Consider the following 24,427-nt stretch of genomic DNA (forward strand, 5'->3'; position numbering starts at 1 on the left):
CTCTGAGTTAATTCGCCAAGCTTTGATGAGCTGAAGACGAAAATCCTGGCAATGAAACTATGACTGTGGATGGTTTGCTGGAGAGAGGCCTCGGGGGTCAAGATCTTATTGCTCACCTTCAAGATGCAAGAAGGTCACAGCTATAATCCCCATTTACAGATGCAGACAATGAAGCACAGCCGGATAAGTGCTAGCCTACTTTTGCTGCACTGGGGACTTTGCATCTCATCTCCTAGATGACATAGTTTCATGTTCATTTATTATTGTATTTTAAAAAACATGTATGGCTTTACCACACATCTTTAAACCAGGAAACATAACTTCTCAACCTGAACTCCATGTCAGTCACTGACATCATTGGAGTTCTAAAGGAGAAATCTGAAGGCAATGTACCTTTGGGAACTAAAAACTTTTTGCAGGTCCATAAGATGGAGTGAGTTATAACTGAAATACAAACCTTGCCAAAACACAAAATTCTTGGATTCACAGTGACAGGCAGAAATGGGTGGATGATGGCTAACCTGGTAGTTAAAACATAAAAAGAAGGCATTAGTGTTAAAACTTCCACATGAATGATAATTATTTTATAATACACATTGGGTATCCTCAAAAACCTACTCAACTTACTCATATCTACTAGTGCATTATTCTTTTTTTTTTAAAGATTTATTTGTTCATACAGAACTGGGGTACAGGCCAGAGGCTCAAGGGTAGCAAGAGGCTTCACCAGAGACAGAGTGGGGAGCAGAACAGGCAGATCATCGAAGTACACTGCTGAGGGGAGCAGCGGGCAGGTCAGGAGAGGTCTGCCACGCCATGTGGTCACCTCCGGAGCAGGCGGGAATCCAACTCATGTGGAAGTGGCTTTAGCTTCTCAGTGCTGTGCTTTAACCCGCTGTGCCACCAGGGAGGGCCTAGTGCATTATTCTTAGAACAAATTAATGAAGCCTTAACTTTTAAGATTTTGTTCCTAAACATAAAGGGCCATTATATAAATAATCTTAGTGAGTTTCCTGTAACTGGTATTCTAACGCATCCCAAGATGTTTATCAAGAAGTTATTCTCAACATCTTCTGCTACATGAAACCTCACTGAGTCACTGAGTGCAGTGGGACTTACCTGTTCAGAGAAAAATCGAAATCCCTTGTCCTCCCTAATGCATTCGTAAGTCTCCCCGAGGACAGGGTTGAATGGCTTACTTCCTGCTCTGAAATAGGTAGAGCAATATCCTGAAACTGCAAATGCAGCAATAAGAACCTGTTAAAACATTTAAGAAAGGAAAATAATATAGGAGAGACCACTTCCAGGTCTGTTCCTTATTCCTCTCAATTTTGTACCCCCCACCCAACACGAGGGACTGACTTGATGCCATCTGCATAGTCCATTATTCACACACTCTTCATCAACCGAAAGGGAAAAAAGAAGGGAAAATCAGGTTAAACTCTGAGTGGGAACCAGCAGGCAACTAGGTACTCTCCATCTCTCTACCCAACTTGCTGAATATCAGGGCTAAAAGGTTCAAAATTATACCATTTGCACAACTTAGCACCGTGTACAGCAGAGTTGTGGGTGCTTTTCAGGGACTGAGTCTAGTGTTCCACAGTCATGTGGAAGAGACGGCAGGGCCAAGCACAAACAGGTTACTTAAACTCATAAGGGGTACCTAACTCCATAATGGAGCACCTAGATACCTTTCCACCCTAACTTCAGAAATACTCTGAACCAAGGGTGAGCTACCAAGTTTGCATTTTTTTTTCTTTGTAACAGTTTATTTTTACATCATTTTGTACTTTTTTTTTTTCATCTCAATTGTAATCCCCGTGGGTTTCTCATCACCAAGTCACCCGTGTGCCATTACCATAGTCCCGTGTACTTCCCTCCCCACCCCCCCGACCCCCATTTTTGATCCCATTCCCCACTCCACCCCCACAAATTGTCTCTGGTATATGGCTGTTCATTATTCTTATTATTTTCTCGCCTGGTCCATTATACTCCAGCTATGAGCGAAACCATCCGGTATTTTTCTTTCTCTTTCTGGCTTATCTCACTAAGCATGATCTTTTCCATCTCCATCCAAGTTGCTGCAAAAGACATGTGTTTCTTTTTTTTTTTACCCAATTTTGATTTTTTAAATAGAGTTCTTGGAACTTTTTAGCCCTGGCTGATTTATGCAAAGGGGTTGACTTTTCTCATCTATGCAATGAGAATGCTACACACAAACCAAATATGCCATCAATGGATCCTGGCTTAGCCCAGACCCAGAGCTGACTAATGCAAGGGCGCGCTACTCTGTCCTTTATTACCATGCGTTCGTAGGGATCGTCAGTTTCTGAAGCCTTGTCCAGGAGCTCACTGTATTCGATTTCCTCACAGAGATGTTGCAGAGTGTTGAGTGGCTCGTTCAGCTCCACCGGCATAGAGACTTTAGATAGGTCTTTACCAATGTTGTTCCTCAAGATATTCCACAGGTTGATGTTACTGGTATCAGGACAGGGGGCTGGCAGGCATGTTCGACGTCCGTTTCGGAAGGCCCCTCCAGTAAGCTCCCCATTCAAGACTGAAGGAGGGACAAAAACGAGGATCACCATGAACGAGATCTTGGTGCCTCTTATTTCATCAACCTCGAGTGAAATTACCTCTGATTTCAAAAAATTTGAATGTAATATATTTCTGAACCTTAATTCTACTCTCATGGGTGAACAGAACTATTTTTATACAAGATTGCTAACAAATGCACAAAATAAGAATATATAGTTTTTTTTTAAAACAAAAGGTGTGAACTATACTCAAATATTACTCAAAAGGTAAGTCAAATAAAAATATGTACAAGTATTTAATAAGAAGGATTGGAGCTTTTACAATTAACTACAACTTTTTCACTCAATCATCTACCTAATAGTTTTCAATCACTTATTTCAACAGATTACACAAACAAAAATTCACTGAACAATCAGTTGTGGAAGAGAAATCAGTGGAGCGGGCTGGGGGCAGGGTGATGGGAAATGGCTGCTCAGTGATTACAAGACGAGATTTAGTTTCACAGTCTGGCCTGTAGAGAGCAAACTGAAAACACATACTTTGCCGAGAAATGTTGTCTGCAACACTGGTGTTGTCTTCAGAAATATTATCGCTCACATCACTAATGTAAGACTCGTCATCTGAAGCCTAAAGAAGAGAAAAACAGACAAACAATGAGAATATCGCTTAGTTGTCAGAGAGGAAGAAAAACAAATGATTAAAAACAACAAGGTGTTGCCCAAATGAGAAGCAGAGCTCACAGGGGGAAATGTGCTTGATATACGCACTTCGAACTTCTGTGGGTCTTCCATGAAGCAGTACACAGATGGCTAGAGAGCAGTCCCTGTCTTTCAGTAGCTCCATGTCTTAGCTGGGAGGGAGATTTGGGATGGCCAATATATAACCAGAAATATTTCAGTATGATGCAGTAGGAATGCACGGTAAGGGTGCCCAGAGTAAATATATTTGAACTGGGCGTTGGAGAAAGTAGGAGTTGCCTAGTCATCAGAGGGGAAGAAAAACAGGAAGAAGGGAAGTGCACTGGCAAGGGCCACTAGAGAACCATTTATTCCAGGAATGATAAGAATGTGAAGGGACTTAATCACCTACAGCTTGTGTAATGAGAACATGATGCCCAAGCCAAATGTGCCATGATAACACACACAAATTAAGTCTCGTGAGTGCAGTAGACTTACCTGTGCAGCGAGTGTGACTAAGCTGAGGCACACAAAAAGGGTGTGATTGAAAGGCTTTTATGTCAACATAAAGGTTTCACATATAAGCCAATGAATTTTATATTCAAGGGAATGATAGAGTCAGAGTGAGAAGGAAGATATTTGGCAGCTTCCGCCAGGGAAGTTAGATAATCAGATATTTTATAGATCTGGATTAGAAAGATCCTGACAGCTTTGATTCAGATGGCCATGTGATGATCCAGAGGTAAAATGCCATTTTAGAGCCTTGTCTGATGTATAATAAATAAAATCTGGTACCTTATTTGGAGATGGGAGGAGGGAGACTCAGGAACTGGGAGATAAGCTACTAGGGCCCCATTAAAAAAAGTGAAGCCAAAATTAGCATGAGAATGAAATTCAGGGGGAAGGCTTGTAGGAAAAGGAGTTAGAATTGGAGCAGAAAATAAAGGAATATGCAGAGGCATTCTAAGTATGGGGAAGCCAGTGTCCCACTGCAGACAGGAAATTTGTGGCCATCTATCCACTTTCTTTCAAAGGGAAAATAGCATTACATATTTTTTTCTGAACATAAAATAGAGCTTTCTTATTGTAAACAGAAATGACAGGATGGCAGGTGATGATATGAAAATTACCCTTAGTCCCATCACTTGGAGGAAACCACTTTTAACAGCTATTAACCAATAACTAATAACTAATTCCCTTCAATTTTAAAACACACATACAAACACAGTGACAATCTATCTTTCCATACTAAAAATAGGTCAATGGACATGTTGTTTTACAGTTTTCTGAGTATATTTCCACTTTGAAAGTCTATTTGCAATGGCAAAGCATTCACTAAACAGTTATGACAAAAAGACTTCAACCAGCAAATTTAAGTGTTTTCCAACTTGAATGAATGTTCTTTTAAATACATTCCTGTGAATCTATGTGGCCATTTGGTTCAGATTTATTCCTAAAAATAAAATAGCTGGGTCAAATATGTCCCTCCTAGGCTTTAATCACATGTTCCTAAATCGCTCTCCTGCAAGATTGTACTAAATTATTCTCACCAGCAGTATCTGAAAGCATCCACCCTTCACGCCCACTTAAACACTACACATATCAATCTTTTTTTGTGTTTCTCTACCGAAGTACAGAGATTTTTAAATCAAAGTTTGAATTTCAATTTTTATTGAATGTGTTTATCTTTCACACTTTTTTCAGCCAATCACAGGTAGCATTTTTTTTTTGGCATAAAAAGGTTTTAATTAGTATGTAATAAAATCAGTCTTTGCCTTTGTCCTTTAAAATTTCTGTATTTATTGCTGATGGTTTAAAATGAGAGTCCAGAAAATTTCTTATATTTCAGGGAAATAGAGTACTAGAATGCTCACATGCATAAAGAATACTATAAGTTTTTATGAGCAATTCTGTAATGAGAGCAAAAGATGAATAAAGTCATTTTGCAGTGGATATTTTCCCCCCACTGTAAATGGTTTCCAGTTCCTTCTGACTGTAACTTGATAGAAAATAGATGTAATTTCCCCCGTACTCAAATGATGTGATTTCTCTGCAAAAAGTTAAACACACCCAATTATGTTTTTACCTGCCTTATAGAAGTTCATGTTGCACGTTGGAGAAATTCATGTTGTATGCATGTAAATTTCCTGAATATTTATTAAGAAAACACTTGTTTATCCTATAAAAACTATACAGCCTATTCCAATTGAATTTCTAAGCTTGCTCAAACTAATGCAGGATAGAAATGGTGCTATACCCTTGCCCAAGTAGATGGGTTATATAGATGTGAAGGAATTTCACAATGACAGTGCACCTCAAGTAAGATCTATATTAGCATGTGTGAGCAGTAGCTAAGTCTGGGATCTGAGAGTATTCAGGTGATAGAAGTCACAGAAGGGAAATGCCCTTGGTATTTGTGGTGAACACTAGGGTACAAAAACACTTAGATAAACATGAGTATGTTTGTGTGTTGTTTTTCCATGTGTGTTGTACATATGTGTGCACGTGAGTATGTGTGTGTAAAAGGTTTGTCAATTAATTTGGTTTATGGAAACACGCAGAATTAGAGGTTCATCGCAGCACCCAGTTAACAATGTCTCAATGTCTCATAGGTTGCTGGCTATGTGGCCCTGAGCCAACTGTCATGCTCTTCAGACCTGCTCTCTTTGAGTTTTATATGTGCAAATCTAAATGATCACCAGGTAATTCCATTGAGAGATCTGGTAAACCTACAGCACCTCAAATTGAATGTAACTTCTCTATGCATCCCTGCACTCTACTTCTTCATCACCCCTCTGCCTTCAAGGGTTCTCTTCTTTTGAGGTGGTACCACCATCTTTCTTGGATTCATGCAACAATCTGCTCCATGTTCTCTTCATTTCTCTATGGTCAGAGTCTGGTGCAAGAAGCTTGAGTGTGCCCCAAGAACTTAAAAATAGGGAAATTAGGTTGCTCTCAGAACACAAAGTTACAGGGTCATCAGTTGATGGGTCAAATAATGATAAGCTGATGATGTAAATTTGACTGTAACCTGACTGAAGAGGCTGAAGGAGTAGTTGGCTATGGCAACTCAGGAAAGAGAGAGTCAGAAAAGAAAATGCTGTTAGCCTGTCTTCAGGCCCCTGGGTGTACAGACACTGGCCCACAAGTACAAACATACCACCCGTGGCAAAATATTTCTTTAATGAAGATGAAACTTCATTGGACTTATTCCATCCTGGCCCTCCTAGCCTTAAATTCACTCAACTCCCTTCTCCTGCCCCCCATTCTCTGCTCGCAAAACAACCTCCTGACTACAATTAAGCTTCATGCAGATTTGCCTAAGGGAAAGAGACACTAATCAGCAAGCATGATTATTTTGTCCATCTGATAGCATCAATTGTCATTATGAATAATGAAACTGGTACTTGGCTAGTGAGTGGGAGTGTAAATCTTAATGGCTGACTGGGGATCTGAGAGGCAGGTGCATGGTTGGCGTGGTAACCAATTCAGTACCGGATACAAGAACTCTATTTTACCTTTTCCCCATTATAAAAGTGAACGGCATTCATTATTTCTTCCTTGTTGCCACTTATTTTTGTTTCTAAAATCACTCATAATTCCAAACACCCAAAACAACAACTACTAATTGTCAGGATGTTTTCTTCCAATCTATTTCCTATACATATGGAAATAACGTTTAGCAACTATTTCATTTCCTTTCTGTAAAAGTACTGTACAGATTTGCAATCTCAAATGACAAAATTCCTAGTCAACTGTGGGAATGAGTTTTGGCTGTGCCTCTCAGGAAGAAAAAAAAATATCAAAGTCAAAACATACTTGACTAAATTTCAGAACAGAATTAATTTCTGCAACCTGACCCAGAAAGATTCCATATTCCATAGACCCTTCTAAGACTCACAAAAATAAAAAATAATCCAAAAGAGCTCTTCATGATAGGCAGGTACCATAATTATCCAACTAGAGATATGCGAGACATTATCCTTTTAAGCTCAAATTTATGTCTCTGGCAAAGGTTTATGTGTGTGTGTGCATGTGCATGTGAGAGATGAACAGTAATTTTCTAATTAATTCTACAGTTTTTTGCTAGTCTTCTATGAAATGTCAACTACTTCATTAACCTGAACTATGAATCATAAAAGAAAGTCAGAATAAATGCTTGATTTTTTCTTTTGTTCATCTTTTAATAATAATAACTTGGTGCTCTGAAGTATAAAGTGCTTAGTAAGAGGGAACTAATATTTGTATGCCTTTGGCTTTGCTACTATTTGAACATCTTACTAGGATATTTAAAAATTTCCATACTCTTACTGTCTTTAACCCAAAGTCATGGTCAGAAGCAGATGGGACTGAAAGAAACTTACCTCATTTTCTGAGGAGCTTGCAGAGAGGAGCACTTCTTGAGCATCAAAGAACTCAGAGACAGACTCTGACATGGACAGGCGGCTCTCATTGGCTACTTGCTGTGAGAGGGGAAGACTGACATGGATTTGTTCACCACCCTACAGTAGGAGAAGAGCATAAGGAGTAATCATTTTCACCTTAAAATAGCTGTCTGTTCTAATCAGATCATCACGTCCTAGCCAGATTTCCAGTGAAATACACACCATATGTTAAGAGTACTGACCACAAATAATTTTCACTTGCATCTCAGTAATCACCTCTGATGAAACTTCCTTCCTCTCTGTGTCTAGAGAATCCAAAAGGCATAGTTCAAAGATGCTGGTTCTGTGAGCTGATTTTAGGTCTATGCCCAATTGATATTAATTAACATGTTGAGTCTCTCTCAGTACTCTGAATTGGCCATAGAGACAAGTCCATTCTCATATACTCAGGTGTGTCATTAGTAGTAATATTCTAACCAGCACACTAAACCTCGAGAGAATTTTCTGGAAACCACTAGAGAATGGTAAGAAAACAGTCTACAAGACTCATTTTTTAGATAATAAATATCATTTTCCAATTTGATCATGAGTTTTAATCAATGAAACATGTGATAGAATATTGAGCCTTATTTCAAACTATATTTTATTCAGTAAATAATAAATACTACTTTCAAGGAGTTTGTTTGAGTTTCAGTTGGAAAAATATGCAAGAAAAGTAAAATGTGAGAAAAAAATGTTTTTCAGTACACATGCCAGGCTGAAAAAAGACTCAAACTGAGACTGAATTTTTGAGTGACAAAATTTTAGAACTACTTCTAGATTCTGGACAGCTGAATAAGGACAAGTGTCACCAGAGATCCTGGAACATACAGAGATGGTGGGGACACAGGATGGGAAACTTAAATTATTGAGAAGCTGTCTTGGATGGTACTTTATACACCTGTAGAATTTTGGTACAATATATTATTTTAGTACAAATGTGACCTTAGTATTAGTCTTACTATTACTAATACTAATTGTCTTTATTACATGTATAAAGCTATAATATGTTTAAAAGTATAAAATATTAAGATTATAAGTGTTTTTATAAAGGGGTATAAACAGAATTATGCTCTGAAGCCTAGCCCAAATATTGCATGACTTCCTATGCTGTTACATTTCAGTAGTACTACATTTAGTAGATCCTTTGATCTGAAAAAGCACCTACCTAAGAGTTTTGCTGGGAGTGTCAAACGGGATAATACACATCAAATGACTGGCCCAGTGCCTAGCACATAGGAAGCACTCATTTTACATGTGTTAGCTATCACTGATCATCAATAGTAGCTATAGCAGCACCATTAGTATTAGCTTAACAAGACCAGATGGCTTCTCTCCTTGAGATTTCAAAATTTTAAGAAAACTTTTATCTAGCACCTTTTCAGTGAGAATATCTTTTTCAATATTCCATGGATCTTTTGATGAGAGTGAGCATTTAAAATGAAGACTGGAACAAACACTGAAAATTCACAAGCTGAAGTAGACATAAACAAAATATTCTGACATGAGGTGAATATAGGAATAAAACTGATGATGCAGAATAAATGATATCCAGTTCATCTATATCCCTACTCCAAAGTGTCAGCACTTTGTACACTTTGTATTGGGAAGCTGTCAGCAACACGAATATTTATTCAGGAAGTCTTATTAACATTAAAAGAACTGTACAAAAATAAAAATAGGCAGTAAACTCAGACACTTTAACATAAGTATTCTACATCTATTAAAATGAGTCTTACCTCATCAGGACTAGGAATAATATTGACACTGACAACCTGATCACAAATAATAGATTCTGAATGTATTCTGTTCAACCGACTCCTCAGCTCAGCATTCTGGTTGAGGGCCTTAAAATAACAAAACCACACATGTAATTTTGGATTAATAAGCAAGTTTAAAACAGAATAAGCACACAGGAACAGCTTAGACAACAAAGTCTATGATGTTCTCAGTTGTAAATTTTTGGAGTCATCATAAGCCAGATCCTACTGGCAAGAAGGAAATACACAGCTCAGAATTAAGCTATCCAGTAATCAAGACTACTACTTAGTAGGTTAGGGGACTAAAAGATCTCATGGGATTCATACAAATGATTCACGGACTTTTCTTTTTCTTTTAGAATCAAGCTTATTACTTCTAAGCCCAGTCTACCACCACATATATATTACATTTTCAGGCTGGGATCAAAACTATTGATTTCTTCCATTTTTTGATTATTGTTCTATTTTCTAAGTTTGGCGGTTGTTTCAAAGTGAGATGGGTATCTTAAAAACCACCTGGAAATGAAAAGAACAAAGAAATACCTTGATATTTTGTGGTCCGGTGAAAGGAAATAGTTGCATTTTCATTTTTTAGCAGCATATAGTAATTCATATATGACAGTGCAGCAGAACTAACTCAAATGTAGATCAAAAGCTGCCTTTGCTGAGCAGCACAGATATCAAGAAGAATGAAAATGAATGCAAAACAGAAAGAAAGCTAACTCCAAGTTATCTACATCACACTATTTTCAACACATTCTACATCTGCATCAGTAAACCACCACCTGCTCTAACACCATTTAGTAAAGGCGGCAAGCAGAGAACAGCGTTACCTAAGCCTGGTGTCCCTACAGGGGCCCTGGGGACAAAGGCGTGTGCATCACAGTGATGCAAGGGAACATGCTCACCGGTAGCAGATGAAGCAACTGGATCACAAGTCTCAAGCAAAAGATATTGGTGAGGACAAAGGTCCAATGAAAAGCCGAACAGCTCCTTTCCTTCCCATTAAAAGTGGCAATTAGAAGTAGAAGCAGATGTTTTAGACAGTGGAAGATAAATGTCAGATTTGAATGAAGAGAGTTGTCTGACCCATGCATTCTGTTGTTCTTCAGATGGAATAAGGGAATACAGTGAACCAAAACATACACATGTGCAGTGTCATAGTTATAACTCCGTGCCTGTTCAAACACCCAGGGAAAGACACAGCGACTGGGCCTCGCTCTCAGATTGAGTGGTGCAGAGACATCCAGCACAGACACGCAACACTGTCCTCTCCCTGTGCCATTCCCCCTTCCTCCTTGCAACCCAGTTTTTGCTTCCTAAAGAGAAAACTATTCACTTTCAGCTTTTGATTTTTGTGTCAAGTTTTTAGAACTTGTAAAATATGTCTAAAACATAACACACTTGCTCAGGTAAGCTGAGCACTATCGATGGGTTAAAGGTATACCGATCCTTTAGCCATTACATCTGCAGCTGGGAAGGAGGACATAGGTAGCCAGCTTGCAGAGAAAATAGAGATGTAAGAAAAAAAGGTAATTATACTATTTTAGTAAAAAAAAGCAAATGTGCTTCAAAGCAAGGATCTTAATATCTTTACATTCTACAAAAGTGCACAGGCTCTTCTTTCTAACAACAAAATTTCAAACATCTGGAATTTCAAAAAAAAAATACTGCATTACTTTCATCTTTTGTGGCTACTCTACAGTAGTTTGTTCTTTTATTACTTCTTTGTCTACAAGTCTTCTGCAAGTACTAACGTGCTTGGAACAAATTTCTTTTGTTGTCTTGGAAGTGAGAAGCCCCCTGGCAGGTGGCTTGATGGTTTTAAACACCGAATCACAGTCTCAACCTGATAGTTCATAATGTATGTAGGCACCAGACACACCTCAACAGATAGCTCCTGCCAACAGAATGTACCTTCTGTTGCCACAGAACAGAGTTGACAGAACATCTGCACAAAACTCAAAGGCAATGATAAACTTGGTTTTCTGCAGGGTAAGAGTATTAAAGACAAGCTTGCCATTTATGAGGTAAGGAATACTGTTTTTTTGCTCTAGCTATTCTTATATGAGAATTAAGTTCCCCCTATAGTCATTAAATGGAACCCTGCCTACAGGTGTATGTGTGGAAGAGAACATCTAGCCATTGATACCAACAGGGAGGGAGGTAAATGTTTAAAAGGAAACATTTTATTAATAATATATATGCAGTGGTAGAAAAAAGTTGCTGTTTTAGAGCACAAAAAAGCTTAGAAATCAATACTGTTCCACCTCTGGCAATCCTAATGCTAGAAAGTGTGGGCAGACAGCGGAGCATGCAACAGCCCATTTCTGCACAGCTCACTAGCGGCACCTCCTTTTGCCTTGTCCACACAGCTGATTTTGAAATTGGCCATAACCAACAGTCCTGAGCTTCATAGTACAGCTCCCTGGAGATGCAGGGTCACGTTCATGACTTCCCTTCCTAAAGCTCAACATGGGAAACTTGAAAAATATTGCCATTTTCAGTGAAAGGATTCTTTTAGTGATAATTAACACAGAAGAGCCCAAATGATGATAGAAACAATGTAAAGAATGCACTCAGGGAGCAGGAACAACGGTGAAGCAAGGAAAAAGGAGGCCAGCCTCTCGAGAGTCAGCCAACAAGCAAGAATAGAGCAGCTCTGGAGATCAGTCAGTAATGATATCACTTTGTGCCACACATGAGCAGAGGCCTGATAGGCAGGAAGCACCCTGAAGCTCAGGAACAGGGCTAGACTCTTCATCAGGCAGGCTCTAGGCTTATTTTCACTCCTTGTTTTTGTTAGTGAACTCAGACTACACTAAAACTCTCCACAGTGTCTGTCTACTCTGCCAGTGCCTCTCTCACATCCTCAGACACAGTCTTGTATATCCAAGAAACAAGTCTTTATTAATCCATAAAGAAGCTATCATCTTGAAGTTCTGAGCCAGAATCATTTGTCCAAATCCCCACCATCTTGTCTATAACTACATTCATGTGCCGTGGTAGACAGTGGGTGAGAATCACCTGAAGCTGTGCAAGACGTTGACGGCTCCGCTTATTGAATGGAAATGAGGGTTCTGGGAAGGAAACCTGATGGCTAAAGAGGGATCTGAAATGTGTGGCCAAATGGAACTACAGAGACTTCAACTCTCTGGATAAAAGCAAACCCAGTTCAAAAGAATTTAAAAAATTAGCATGAAAATGTCAAACTAGAGGTATCAAGAAATAGATAGTATTATAGTATATTTGGAAAATGACAAAAACTTAAAAATTCGTATCTTACTGCCAATCAACCAAATACTGGTAGGTTGGTATATTTCTTTCAATCTTTTTATCTTATGCATTTTCCACATTATTTAGTGGGAACATAATTTACATCCATGTCTGCCATTTATTCCTTGCACATAAAGATTATTTTATCTGGTAAACCCTTTGCAAGTATGATTTTAATGGCTGTAGAATAAATTATTTTCTACTAATGGGCAGCTTAGGCGCTTACTGATTTTTAATAGAACAAATGATGATGTCATGAATATTTATGCTACACAATGTTCCTTGTATTCAGCATTAATTTCTTTGACATATCAGGCATGAATCAAAGGATCAAATCTTTTTCAAGTTTTTAATAAATATTGCCAAGTTATGTCCAAAGTGACATCAATTTAAATATCTAAAAAGTGATGTATGGAGTCTGAAGAATATTTTCATACAGAACAAGTTTAGCCAGCTTTCAGGAAACTGGAATTGAGGAACAAACAAATACAATTGGAGCTTTTATCCCAGCACAGTACTTATTTTTGATATGTAAATTGTCATAGGCATGAAGAATGGTCTATACTGTGACTGGAATTTTCATTATGCAGACTATGTCATAAAAGTAATTTTTTGCCTGCATTCCCACAGATAACCATATTTCATTGATTCTAAGTGCAAATTTTCTCCCACATATATACCTCTGCAGCATGATGTCAGTTTAATTGACAGCAATTCTTTTTCCTCCTTCGTAATGCATAAAAGGATCCTATATTTCACAATTAATGGCATATTGATTCAATGAAACACAAGGAGAATGCAAAGGTCATATTCTGTGGCTCACTTTTACAGAGATCCAACACCTACTGCATTTAGCTGAAGCTGTGTACAAATTTGGGAGCCAGAATCAAACTAGTAACCGTGAGAAAGTGAAATGTATTAAACACATACTCAAGTCAAGTTGAACCTTTTATTATTCTAGTGCTCTGAAATGCTGAGGCTATCTTAGTCATTACACACTATCTAAGTTTGATATTCAGGGTATATTCACTGGGACATGAAATTATATTTTTTGTGAAATAAAGTAATGTATAAGGAGTCAGATGACATAGAAAAGCCCTTGTCCTATAGGTTTGAATTTAACATCTATGCTGTCTCTGAATGTGAAAGTATATTTTAGAGTTTCATGAGGATAAAAAAATAGTACATGTGTACATATGAATGGGGAAACAAATACCACTTTAAAAGTGAGACTCACTAGACTATCCACATTTGTAAATTGCTACATGTTCAAAACAGGTAATATGTAATAAAGAATGCTAATTTCACATATTTTAATGCTATGTGCCTCCAAAGGGATGATGGAAGTTGCCAAGTTGATGTATTTAAAACCTTTATCAAAAAGTTGCATTTTAATCACTATACATATATCAAAAAGAACTAAATATGCCCTAAAACATTAGGCTACTTTAAAAAGTTACTTAAACTCTCTCTCTCCCACCCGTGGAGGGGCGATATTTCTTGGTAACTGGTCATAAGAAAAATACCTGAGGAGTTTAGCAGATGAAAGTTGAATATGGATCAAAGATGTCTTCAGGTTACCTAAAATTAGACTATAATGTGAAGTTCTGTTAATGCAAAGACATATTCAGGACATCTGTTTTCATATACTCAAGGTTCTTAGTGTTTTGTTCAATCCTAATTGCTATATTGGAAGAGAGACAGTGAAAATTGAATTAGCCAATCAGATGTCTCTCCCACTAGCTAATTATCTAGCAATCTCAGTGTCTCCTCTCCTGCTGGTTCCTTCCTCTCATGATATACACATGCTGAGGTCACGGTCAGAGTCCAAGGCTGACTTCCAGTCATACACTATAGCTGCTAAGGGTAGATACTGTCTCTTTCCTTCTTGAGACTATCAATTCGTTCCACCCTGGGTCTCAATGATCACACTTTCTGAGCTCTTTGGATGCTTTCCTATGCCTCTTATTTCTTAGCATTTCTTAATCAAATCAATCACTTAATTAAATAAATATTAATGTTCTTAGGAGAGAACCAGTAGCACTGACCTGCTTATTCTGCTTAAAAACACAATTTATCAACATCTATCCTCTCTGAAGTACTGGCATAACCACAGTTTTTTTCTCTAGCTCAGATCTCTTTCCTAAGCCCCGAACTGCCAATGTATCTAATTGAATGTTGGATGTTCCACAGATACCTCATCCTCCACAGAAACCACTCATCATCATTTACCTATCTCTGACACATCGGTTCTCACATTCCTATCTCAGAAAAACACAACTATCTATTATCAACCTAGTTGTCCAATTAAACAGCCTGTAATTAGTCCTGACTCTGTTTCTGTGTCCCTCTCTAATATGCAGCTGACCTCCCGGTCATGCTGACTCTCCTTTCTCGGTATTTTTGAAACCCTCTCCTTCTCCTTCTGCAACCATGGCTTTCTTAGTTCGGGCCTGCCTTATCTTGAATATCTTAAGAATCTGCCCAACTAGTTCATCTTAATTCCGCCCATCCTCCATACTGTAGCAGAGAAATATTCTAACTTACAGAAATATATATTAATATTTGCAATCTGACATTATCGTTAAAATTCTTTAAGGCCTGCCCATCACTATAAGATAAATCTAAACTAGTGCAGTCCTTAGGAGCTGACTCCTACCACTTAACCAGCTTCTCCAAGTTCAGTTTTTCCTTGTTTTCCCTGTTCTCCAGTTTACCTTCCAGCTGTCTAACCACAGTTAGTGATTTCTATACAAGCAGTGTACTGTCAGTAAACAGAAAGCTTCAGCAAAGACTCTGGTGATTTCCAAGAGAGTTGAGCCACAGTAATGAGGCGAAGAAAGAGCCAGCAAGGGTGTGACTGTCCCAACAGAATGTCACAGACAGGTGCAGGAATGTGAATGTTGGCAAAATGCTGAGATAATACAAAACTGTGAACAATGGATTATTTTAGTGAATGAAATATAATTATCTTTATAGTTCAAAATTAGTTTTACATATTTTGAGAATAAACTCAAACTCTTTGGTTAAAAGAAAAAGAGTGAAAAAAAAATAAAACCTCCTGAGCAATGCAACAAAAATCTATTAAGGTTCTAAGTCTGGAAGCAAGTAAATGTGTTGTGATAAGTGAAGGAAATATTTAACCTAAAAGTTGAAAAGTTAATATAATTTTGCTTATTTTACTTTTATTTTGCATATGTTAGCATCAGGTTCTTACTCATGAGCTGCTACTCTCTATTCAGGCCCAATTCAAGGCCCAATTTCTCCAGAAACTTGATCCATGATTCCACTCACAGCTTAGGGACCTCCCCTTCCTCTGCATAGAAAGAGCCCTGGAAACTGCACTGTCCACTTGCAGGGATGAATGGCCCACAGCATGGTCCATTTCATGCTCATCTCACTAATGAGAGGGTGAACTTCCCGGGCGCATGCCAGGGCTACATTATCTAGGTATGCCAGGGCTTGTACTATACCTCGTGCAGGGTGTTTAATTGATGAAATCCAATGAATAAACAAAATTTCTCTTACCATCATTGTTCACCTCACCTGCTCTCCCAAATGTAGATCTCTATTTATCATTCTCTATCTTACCAACAGGCAAAAAGAAGCAAGCAAGCAAGCGAGAAATGTGTTTTCTTATTTTTCCTAAGTACAAGGCCATCATTAAGTACAGTTGAAGGAAACATTGTAATATTTGGGGAGGGGGGAAGCAATGGTGTATTTTGCACATTTACAAGGGAAACTTAATCATGTTTACCTAGCCATTATTTTGATCTTTGATTCATGGCACTTTCAGAGTCATGTTCAGAAGATTGACAGGGACTGAATTTTCAACAGATACATGACAGGAGAAGAGCCCAGAGCAAACCACTCAAGTGTGTGGGTGAACAAAGCCCTCCACAGGCTGGCACAAGTGTGTCTTCAAATGCTCATGCTTCCAAATCCCCTAGTTTGGCGCTGGAACAGCGTATGTTCCTCGACTGACAGTGTTCTGTTATGAATGCAGAAGGGTGGCCAGGCAGTAAACTTAAATTGAGAGTAAGCTGACAGTCCAGGTACATAGAACATGGTGAGACACTTCAAGTCAAATTCTTAGGGTCGGGGGAACGATTCAAGCAGGAGCTGACCCACATGGAAAACCACTTACCCAGGGTTTGTTTGCTCCTTCACTCTGATCCAAGGCACCAGGAAGTGAATAATATTTTACGTAAACACTGAGTTCTCACACAAAATCGCATAACAACATTGAATTCTCAAAGGAATTTTTCAAAGTGCAGTTATAAATTAAGTGAAGAAAATATTTTAAAGGAAGTGCTAGTGTAGAGATGCAAAGCATAGTTTTAAAGACTTTATCAGAAGTTTCAATTTCGATATACATGGGGATTGGTAATAAAAAGATATAATATATTAAGCACTATATAATAAATACTTATTGAATACTATATTATAACACAATGTATATATATAGAGAGTGAAAATATATAAAAGTCTATCTATATACAAAATGACTGTGGTAATGAAAATTAATCAGGGTGAAAGTTTTAGCATTTCATACCAGACACCCCATCAAAGATTTGGAAGCAGCATGTGAAATATCAATGCCTATTCTAAATACAAAGATAGGTAGAGAACCCTAAGAGTGTAAAGCAGAAAAAAAGTAGGTAATAGTAATCAGTAATTTTCAATAAATTAAAATGTATCATAAGTAGGAAAAATAGTGAGCACAGAAAACCTAGCATTTCATTGTATTTAACATTGGTGGAATATATTCTGAAACACATTTTAGATATGTAAGTCATGTATATCATTCTTTTTTTAAATGCAGGTGATACCCTACAAATGACTGGAGTCATTAAAAAGCTTTCTATCAGTCAAAACAACAATTATGTTTGCAAGCAAATTTGATCAACATTCACTTTAACATTTTTTGAAAATGTAAACTTATACTGACACTGCAGTGTCTTGGGAGAGTTTCGGATGAATGTGTCATTGTCACCTTGATGGATGCCCTGCATCCCCAGCTTTTGTTTTACAGGGTTTGGGATGTGTCAGGAGAACAAGGACCAGTCATTACCTGAGACAGCGACTGTCGCAGCCGTGCCATTTGCGTACTGTGGCCTTTACTGTGATCCTGCTCAGAAACCATCTGCTTGAGCTTCTCCTTCTCTATTGCTATGCTGTTAAATGCAGACTTCAAAAGAGAATGCACTGGGAGGAGAGAAGAGTGAGAAACAGAAATCAAATGTATCTACCAAGAATATACAAAATTATCAACTTCTTAGCACTTTAACTCATGCACAGACATTTCTGGACAGACTGCATTACAGTCTAAAAGTCAGCCTTAAAATGGAATCTACCAGAATATTTATATACAAAACAACCATGGTAATGAAAATTAATCAGGGTGAAAGTTTTAACATTTCATACCAGACACCCCATCAAAGATTTGGAAGAAGTATTAATGCCTATTCTAAATACAAAGATTTAGAAATTAGCCCAGAATTCCTAGAAGGAAAACAGAACAAGTTTTACTCCATTATAACATATTATTTGAGAGTTCTGTATACAATAAATCTAATGCAAATCATTTAGAACAATTCAAGAATTAATTTCTAAAAATGTACACTCCAAAAGAGCATTTTATGAATCCTGTTAATGTAATAGAGGTTGCTGATCTAGAAGTTTTGACTAGTTCTCTTTGAAGTAGGAAAATGATTGGCCTTAACAACAAAAAGCACTTGTATTATTTTCTTAGATAAGAACATCTTGATACCACACAACCTTTCAAAGGGCACAAACGTCCACTTGTAGATGTACAGCTTCTGGGAATCTAATTTATAGCATAGTGATTACATAGCATTATATTATATATGCAGGTTTCATTGAGAGTGTATATCTTAAAATGTTCTACACACACACACAGTAATTATGTGACATGATGGAGGTGTTAGCTAACACTATGAAGGTAATCATTTTGTGTGGAATCTCCAGCCTTCCATGTTATCAGAGCTTTGTCTTGGTGCTCAGAGTTCATGCTGTTCAAATTTAAATGAAGAGTCAGGCAGGGGCCTCTCACCAAGGCAAAAGTCCTGGTATGAGGAATATACTGGAAAACCAGTATCTGCTGAAAACAGCAGGCAGACTTTATGGACAAATGAGCAAAATCAGCTAGAATATCTTACTTGTAAAGATTAACAGAAAGTTAAGTAAGAACAGATACTTTGATTTGCAGAAACAATGGCACCCACCCCAAACAGTAGCCCCTAACTTGCACCAGATGATGACACATTCCCAATAACACCCCCCACATACACACACGGACATCCCTCCACATACTTGCTTACCGTCTCTGAACTGCTCCTCAGTCAGTTTGAGACTGCCCGGGATGGGCTTGCACCACTGAGGTGTGAGCCCTCTGGGTCTCTCGTTCTATTGTCTTTCCTTTGTCCTACGGCACTCCCAAAACTGCTGCCCATGAGGTGACCATTTTGTAATAGATAACAGTATCAAAGTGACACTTTGATAAAGTATATCTTGACTTGTATATCTTAAACCTATGCAAATGCTACATGTCAAGTATATCTCCATAAAGTTAGAAATAAAAGCTACAGTCAAAATAACAATTTCCCCCATTTCTGCATATTTAACATATATCATTAAAATCTGAGAAAGTGTTTAGATCCACAAAGAGGATACACAACTCCTCTATGATAATAACTTCTATAATATGCAAAGTCTGCTAAAATAGGTATTTCCTTATTTGAGAATGATTTATGTGCTATATTCCAGTTGTCATCAATTTGAACGTAATGACTTGATAACTGCAACACATGAACGCCACTGGCAGCTCTAAAAACATTTGAAAATCCATAATTCTCTCTAAAGTGTTCACTCAAAAGTTCCATAAAAATCCTTTTTTCTATTATAGAGATTTGGGGTATTCATTGAAAAAAAAATATGTTTTACCAACACAGGCTTTAACATTCTGTTGAAGTTTGGATTTCCTGAAAGCAAATGGGTTACAGCCCAACACACAACGCTTTCCGTGGGCTAATTTCAAATGTATTGGTTTCTCTTTAGAAGATGAGCTATACTTAACTCACAAATTTGTTGTGTCTTTCTACCTGTCCTCCTTGGTTATTAGAAGTAAAAGCCACTGAATTTACTGCAATAAACTTAACATAGTTCCATTTCACAGACAGAAAACTACAAAAGTAGCACTGCTCTTTGTTGGGAGTGACCAAATGCAGAGATTTACTGAGGGACTTGTTAAGGGCAATAATAAATCAGGCCTTGCATCCAAAGGTGATAAGGTGGTAATAAATTGGGCCCTGCATCTAATTAACGGGTCCTTGCATCGGGATGGGTCTAGATGAAGGTGATAACGAACTGGGCCTTACATCAAGGACACAGCGATGAGTCACCCCTTTGAAATCTGAGCTTAGGACCTATATAGGAGACCCTTCCCCCTTATTGAGTTGGCAGTAGCTGCTGACCCCACTCTAGGGCTCCGTCTCAGCTGCTGTCCTGGAACAATAAACTCTGCTTGCTCAGCCTTTCTGCCTCCTGCCTTCCTTTCTTGCAGCCGGTCACAGAACTTGGGACAAAACACTCTTAACCTAACTGACACAATCAGCAACCACTAAGATATGTACTGACATCCTACTAGGAGTAATATAGTAGATGAAACTGTGCTGGCTTTACAGAATCTGGACTGAGAGATTTATATTAAAATGGGAGGGTAAGATGCTTGCTTAATTATTGTAGAAGTATGGAGTTCAAGAAACACCTTCTAACTCAACTTTGCTGATGGTTTAACAGTATAGATTTTGTTGACTTTACCATTCCCAAAGTTTCTTAGTGTGTGCCCCTTCTTTTCCTGAGTCTTGAGCATTAGGAGGCAAATCAGTATGTTCCCTTTAAGATATATTCTCAGTAACTTTTTATAACCTATTATTTCAAGAATATTTTATAATTTATTAATTGCAACCCCAGAGCAAATGTGATTAATTCCCAATAGGGTGTTAGTGACTGAAAACAACACAACATATATCTTTCCCAAAAGACTAGCTGTTAAAAGACAATGCCTAGGATGGTACTATCTTAAGTCAAAAGATTAATCTCCAAGGCTGAAATTTAAATAATCAGAGCAATAAGGTTGGAAAATTAATTTGGGAGCTGAGACTCTTGGTAAATACAGACAGGACTGCTCAAACCACTTACACTGTATGCTGCTTCTTATTATTTCCTAATCACTGTAGCTCATGACCAATTAACTTAGGTGATCAGCCTTAACTGAAAACTTAACCTAAAAAAGAGAGGCCATCAAAGCCGGATTGGCCTGTGAGGTTCTGACCAGAAAAGAGCAAGCACATGACTGGGCCCTGCATTGGACAGAAATGTTGGGCAGCTTCTCTTGGAGTTCTGAGTTGCCTCAGAGAAGAAGAAGGACATAACTGTGGACGGGCTTCCAGCTATCCCTCCAGTGTGCCAGGCACACGGGAGAAGCCATCTTGTACCTTTCAGCCCAGCCAGACTCCAGTTAAATGTCATTAAGTAGCCCCGTCAATTCCAAGTGGTGCAGACCTGTCTAGGCGAGCCCTACCTAAACGCTTAACCCACAATGTCAAAAATGCAATTAGTTTTATTTAAATCAATGAGTGCTAGCTAATAAAAAGAGACACAAACAGAATCTTTCATTTTTCTTACTAAAAAAACTCATAAACATTTATTAAAAGATAATAAAAGATACTGAAAAAAAAAAAAAGATGTCACTAGTAGTATCTGTTGGCCTGCCTAGGATAACCCATTCTCTCTCCCTCCCTTACTACAACTCAATGGCTCTTTCATTCAAAACTATAAGCCTATGATTTACACTCTCCCAAGAGGCAGACATCATACCCCACCCACTATGTTATATATATAGAACTCTAACCAGTATATAATATTATAATCTTCCCATCATGACCACCCTGACAAGGATAAAAGGGTAACAGTAACTTGTCCCCAATGAAGAGCTGCTCTAAAGGGCATGTTGTATTTGTTGTTACCTTTCTGGGCAATTAGACAAAATTCTTCTTGAAGCTTTGTATAATCTGTTGAACTTTCCAGAGGGTCAGTGAGGTGGCTAGGGGGCGTCTGAAATTCAATATCCGCACAAAGGTTGGGGTTGGAGGAATGCAAGCGAACAGGTGACATGGTGGCACTGAAAGGAACCTGAAAGGGGAAGATGGAAATTATTAATGAGCAGCAGAGCACTTATCCACATTTTATCCCATAGAAAAGCTCACTTTCATTCTTCATAATAAGAGATTCCTTTCTGATGACACAATCAGAGATACTCAGTGCTCATTTATTTTTCAGGGAATGGTGGTGGGAAGCAGTATCATTTCCTAGAGTTGATTCAGTCCTGTCACTGACTCACAGGCTTTTCACTGTTTCTGGGAGACATGACTACAGCATGACAGGAAGAAAAGGAGTAGTCCCAGATAAGTTCCAGCTCTGAACCCACAGTTCTATCTAAAAAATTACTGGCAGATAACAAAAGTTGAACCTAACTGATCTTCTACAATCTGAATGCTCATGTCAGAGGACTTTTGTTACCCACTTCTTTTTTGAGTGGGTAAAACATCAAAAGACATATATACAGAAAAGTGAGTTCATTCTATTCCATTGTTATATTTACCATTAAACTTGATGTATGGTAAATTAAATGGCTACCATACATCAAGTTTAATGGTAAATATAATAGTGGCTTAAAGAGCTTCATAACTAAGTTTGAAATTTATTTATTAAAACATGTTTTAAACACAATATACACTATATGAATAACAGTTGTTTACATTTGTATGTCTTATACACTTTCTTACCTATATGAATAGGCTAATACTGAAAAGCATTAAGTAAAAAAACAGTCAATTGCTAAAGACTTTCCCAAATGGGTAGAGGTTATTCTCCCCACTTAGATTGTATGTGGATTAATTAGGCTTGTGATGAGTGGAAGAAAAGCAACTTTTTCTCTCCTTCCAGAAAATTCTATCTGAATATTACAAATGCTGTCAAAGAAATATTCTTGGAAAATGAATATGTCAACTCCTCTTGTAAATCAGGTTATCAGTAAACTCCTTAATTCTTATGGCACAGATTTTCATTCAGTTATCTTCAAGAATCAGACTCAAGATTCCTTTGTAAGCTGAATTTTGTATAAATTAAAGGATAATTCACACCCTCTATCTAAGGAGGAAATATGCTGTAGGAGGAAGGAAGAAATATCTTGCCTGATGTATATGCATATCAGAACCACTTTATTTTTTTCATATCTTGATTGTGCTTTAAACTTCCAGACAGGAAAAAAAAAGAGAGAGAGAGAGAGAGAGAGAGAGATCAAGAGGAAGAGGGAGACAAAATTAGTGTTCACTGAGGATAAATGAAAGAGAGGGATAGAACCACAAACATGTGACCTGAGCTAGTTTGTGGATCTTCATGAAGGCAACTGAGACTGCACAGGAGATCCTTCAGATGAAGCTTTGCCCGAGCAGGGAGTTATTTATCTCAAAACCTAGCTACAGCTTACTGGGGAAGGAAATGAGTGTGAAGCTTATTCCCTAAAATCAGCTAAGCACATGAATGAATAGATGATACCCACAGTATATGGCATCTGGGGTTATCAAAGTAACTTTCTCTCATCCTCCCTGGGGACTTTGGCTACAGTAGCCTTGGGAATGTCAATAGGTTGTTTTGTTTTATCTGACTCAGAAATTTTGGCTATTTCAGAGGATGAACAGACAAGCCATTTGAAAAATGGAGTCCTTGGGGTTCAACAATTTTCTAGAATCCTGTCCAGGTAACTCTGTGATGATAAGAATTGAGGTTGTTTGGGAATATCTATAAAGGAATGACATTTACATGGAAGAATAAAGATCGATAAAGGAAATTTACCCTTCACTGTGGTGATGCTAAATCTACAAAGAACAGTCCCCTAGGAGGGACACAGAGAATCCATGGAAAGGCTGATGGACACAAGGAGGCTCTGCACAAGATCATGACTTACAGAAAAGGATAGACAATGCGATTTTCAGATCTAAGGATACAGTTTCTCCACAATAGCAACTAGAAGAACATTATGAAAAAATACATGTGGGTGTTTGGAGATGGAGAATGTAGTATGTTTTGGATTGTGTAAAAGGGTTTTATTTGCCCTCCATATGGACCTCAAGGACAGGCATTATGGCAGAGAAGAGGGGTGTCCTTCCTCGAGTGGAGAGAGTAAAGGCTGTGAGAGATGGGGGGGAAAGGTCATGATGGAGACCATGGTGCGAAGGAGGCTTGCGGAGTCCAGTAAGGACCCACATTTTGTTCCTGTGATAATGATGTCTCCATTAAAAGCTGGAATTAGATTCTGAGAAGAAAAACATGTTACAAATTTGTATTTCCAACACAGTGGAAATTTCAATTGGCAATTAAAATAGTAAAAGTGATTGTGTACAGAGCCCACAGGGAGAGGGACTTGGGAATGCTCCATTCAAATTGTAATCAGACAGATCCCTAGGAAATTGAAAAGTAATTTTTATATACTTAAGACTGCAAATGTTTGTATTGATATCTCCTTTTTTTTTTGCTGAAAAAAGTACATAGAATAGATTGTTTAAATTGAAGAATTGATGAAATGAAATTGCAAAAACAATTGCGAAATAGTAATCTAATTTTAATTGAGTATGTCTTTAGCCTGGGGATCTTTTACTCAGTTTTGCAT

General features: G+C 37.9%; 1 protein-coding gene across 3 annotated transcripts in view; it reads right to left on the minus strand.

Annotated features, from left to right (window-relative positions):
- OSBPL6 (oxysterol binding protein-like 6) overlaps positions 1 to 24,427 on the minus strand; it is a 187,578-nt gene that overhangs the window by 13,523 nt on the left and 149,628 nt on the right. The window contains exons 14-23 of one of the 3 annotated variants that reach the window (XM_012727368.1): positions 21,726 to 21,891; positions 17,750 to 17,883; positions 16,823 to 16,846; positions 10,308 to 10,397; positions 9,379 to 9,486; positions 7,580 to 7,717; positions 3,078 to 3,165; positions 2,304 to 2,557; positions 1,120 to 1,257; positions 458 to 521 (exon numbers count right to left, since the gene is read on the minus strand). In XM_012727368.1, the coding sequence (XP_012582822.1) occupies positions 458 to 521; positions 1,120 to 1,257; positions 2,304 to 2,557; positions 3,078 to 3,165; positions 7,580 to 7,717; positions 9,379 to 9,486; positions 10,308 to 10,397; positions 16,823 to 16,846; positions 17,750 to 17,883; positions 21,726 to 21,891 (1,204 nt within the window). The remainder of the gene's footprint in view (positions 1 to 457; positions 522 to 1,119; positions 1,258 to 2,303; positions 2,558 to 3,077; positions 3,166 to 7,579; positions 7,718 to 9,378; positions 9,487 to 10,307; positions 10,398 to 16,822; positions 16,847 to 17,749; positions 17,884 to 21,725; positions 21,892 to 24,427) is intronic. The other 2 variants (XM_012727374.1, XM_004674483.2) reach the window with 2 other exon arrangements.

This window comes from Condylura cristata, unplaced genomic scaffold, assembly GCF_000260355.1.
Source record: "Condylura cristata isolate star-nosed mole 26May11 unplaced genomic scaffold, ConCri1.0 scaffold00002, whole genome shotgun sequence".
In the NCBI taxonomy this organism is placed as follows: domain Eukaryota; kingdom Metazoa; phylum Chordata; class Mammalia; order Eulipotyphla; family Talpidae; genus Condylura; species Condylura cristata.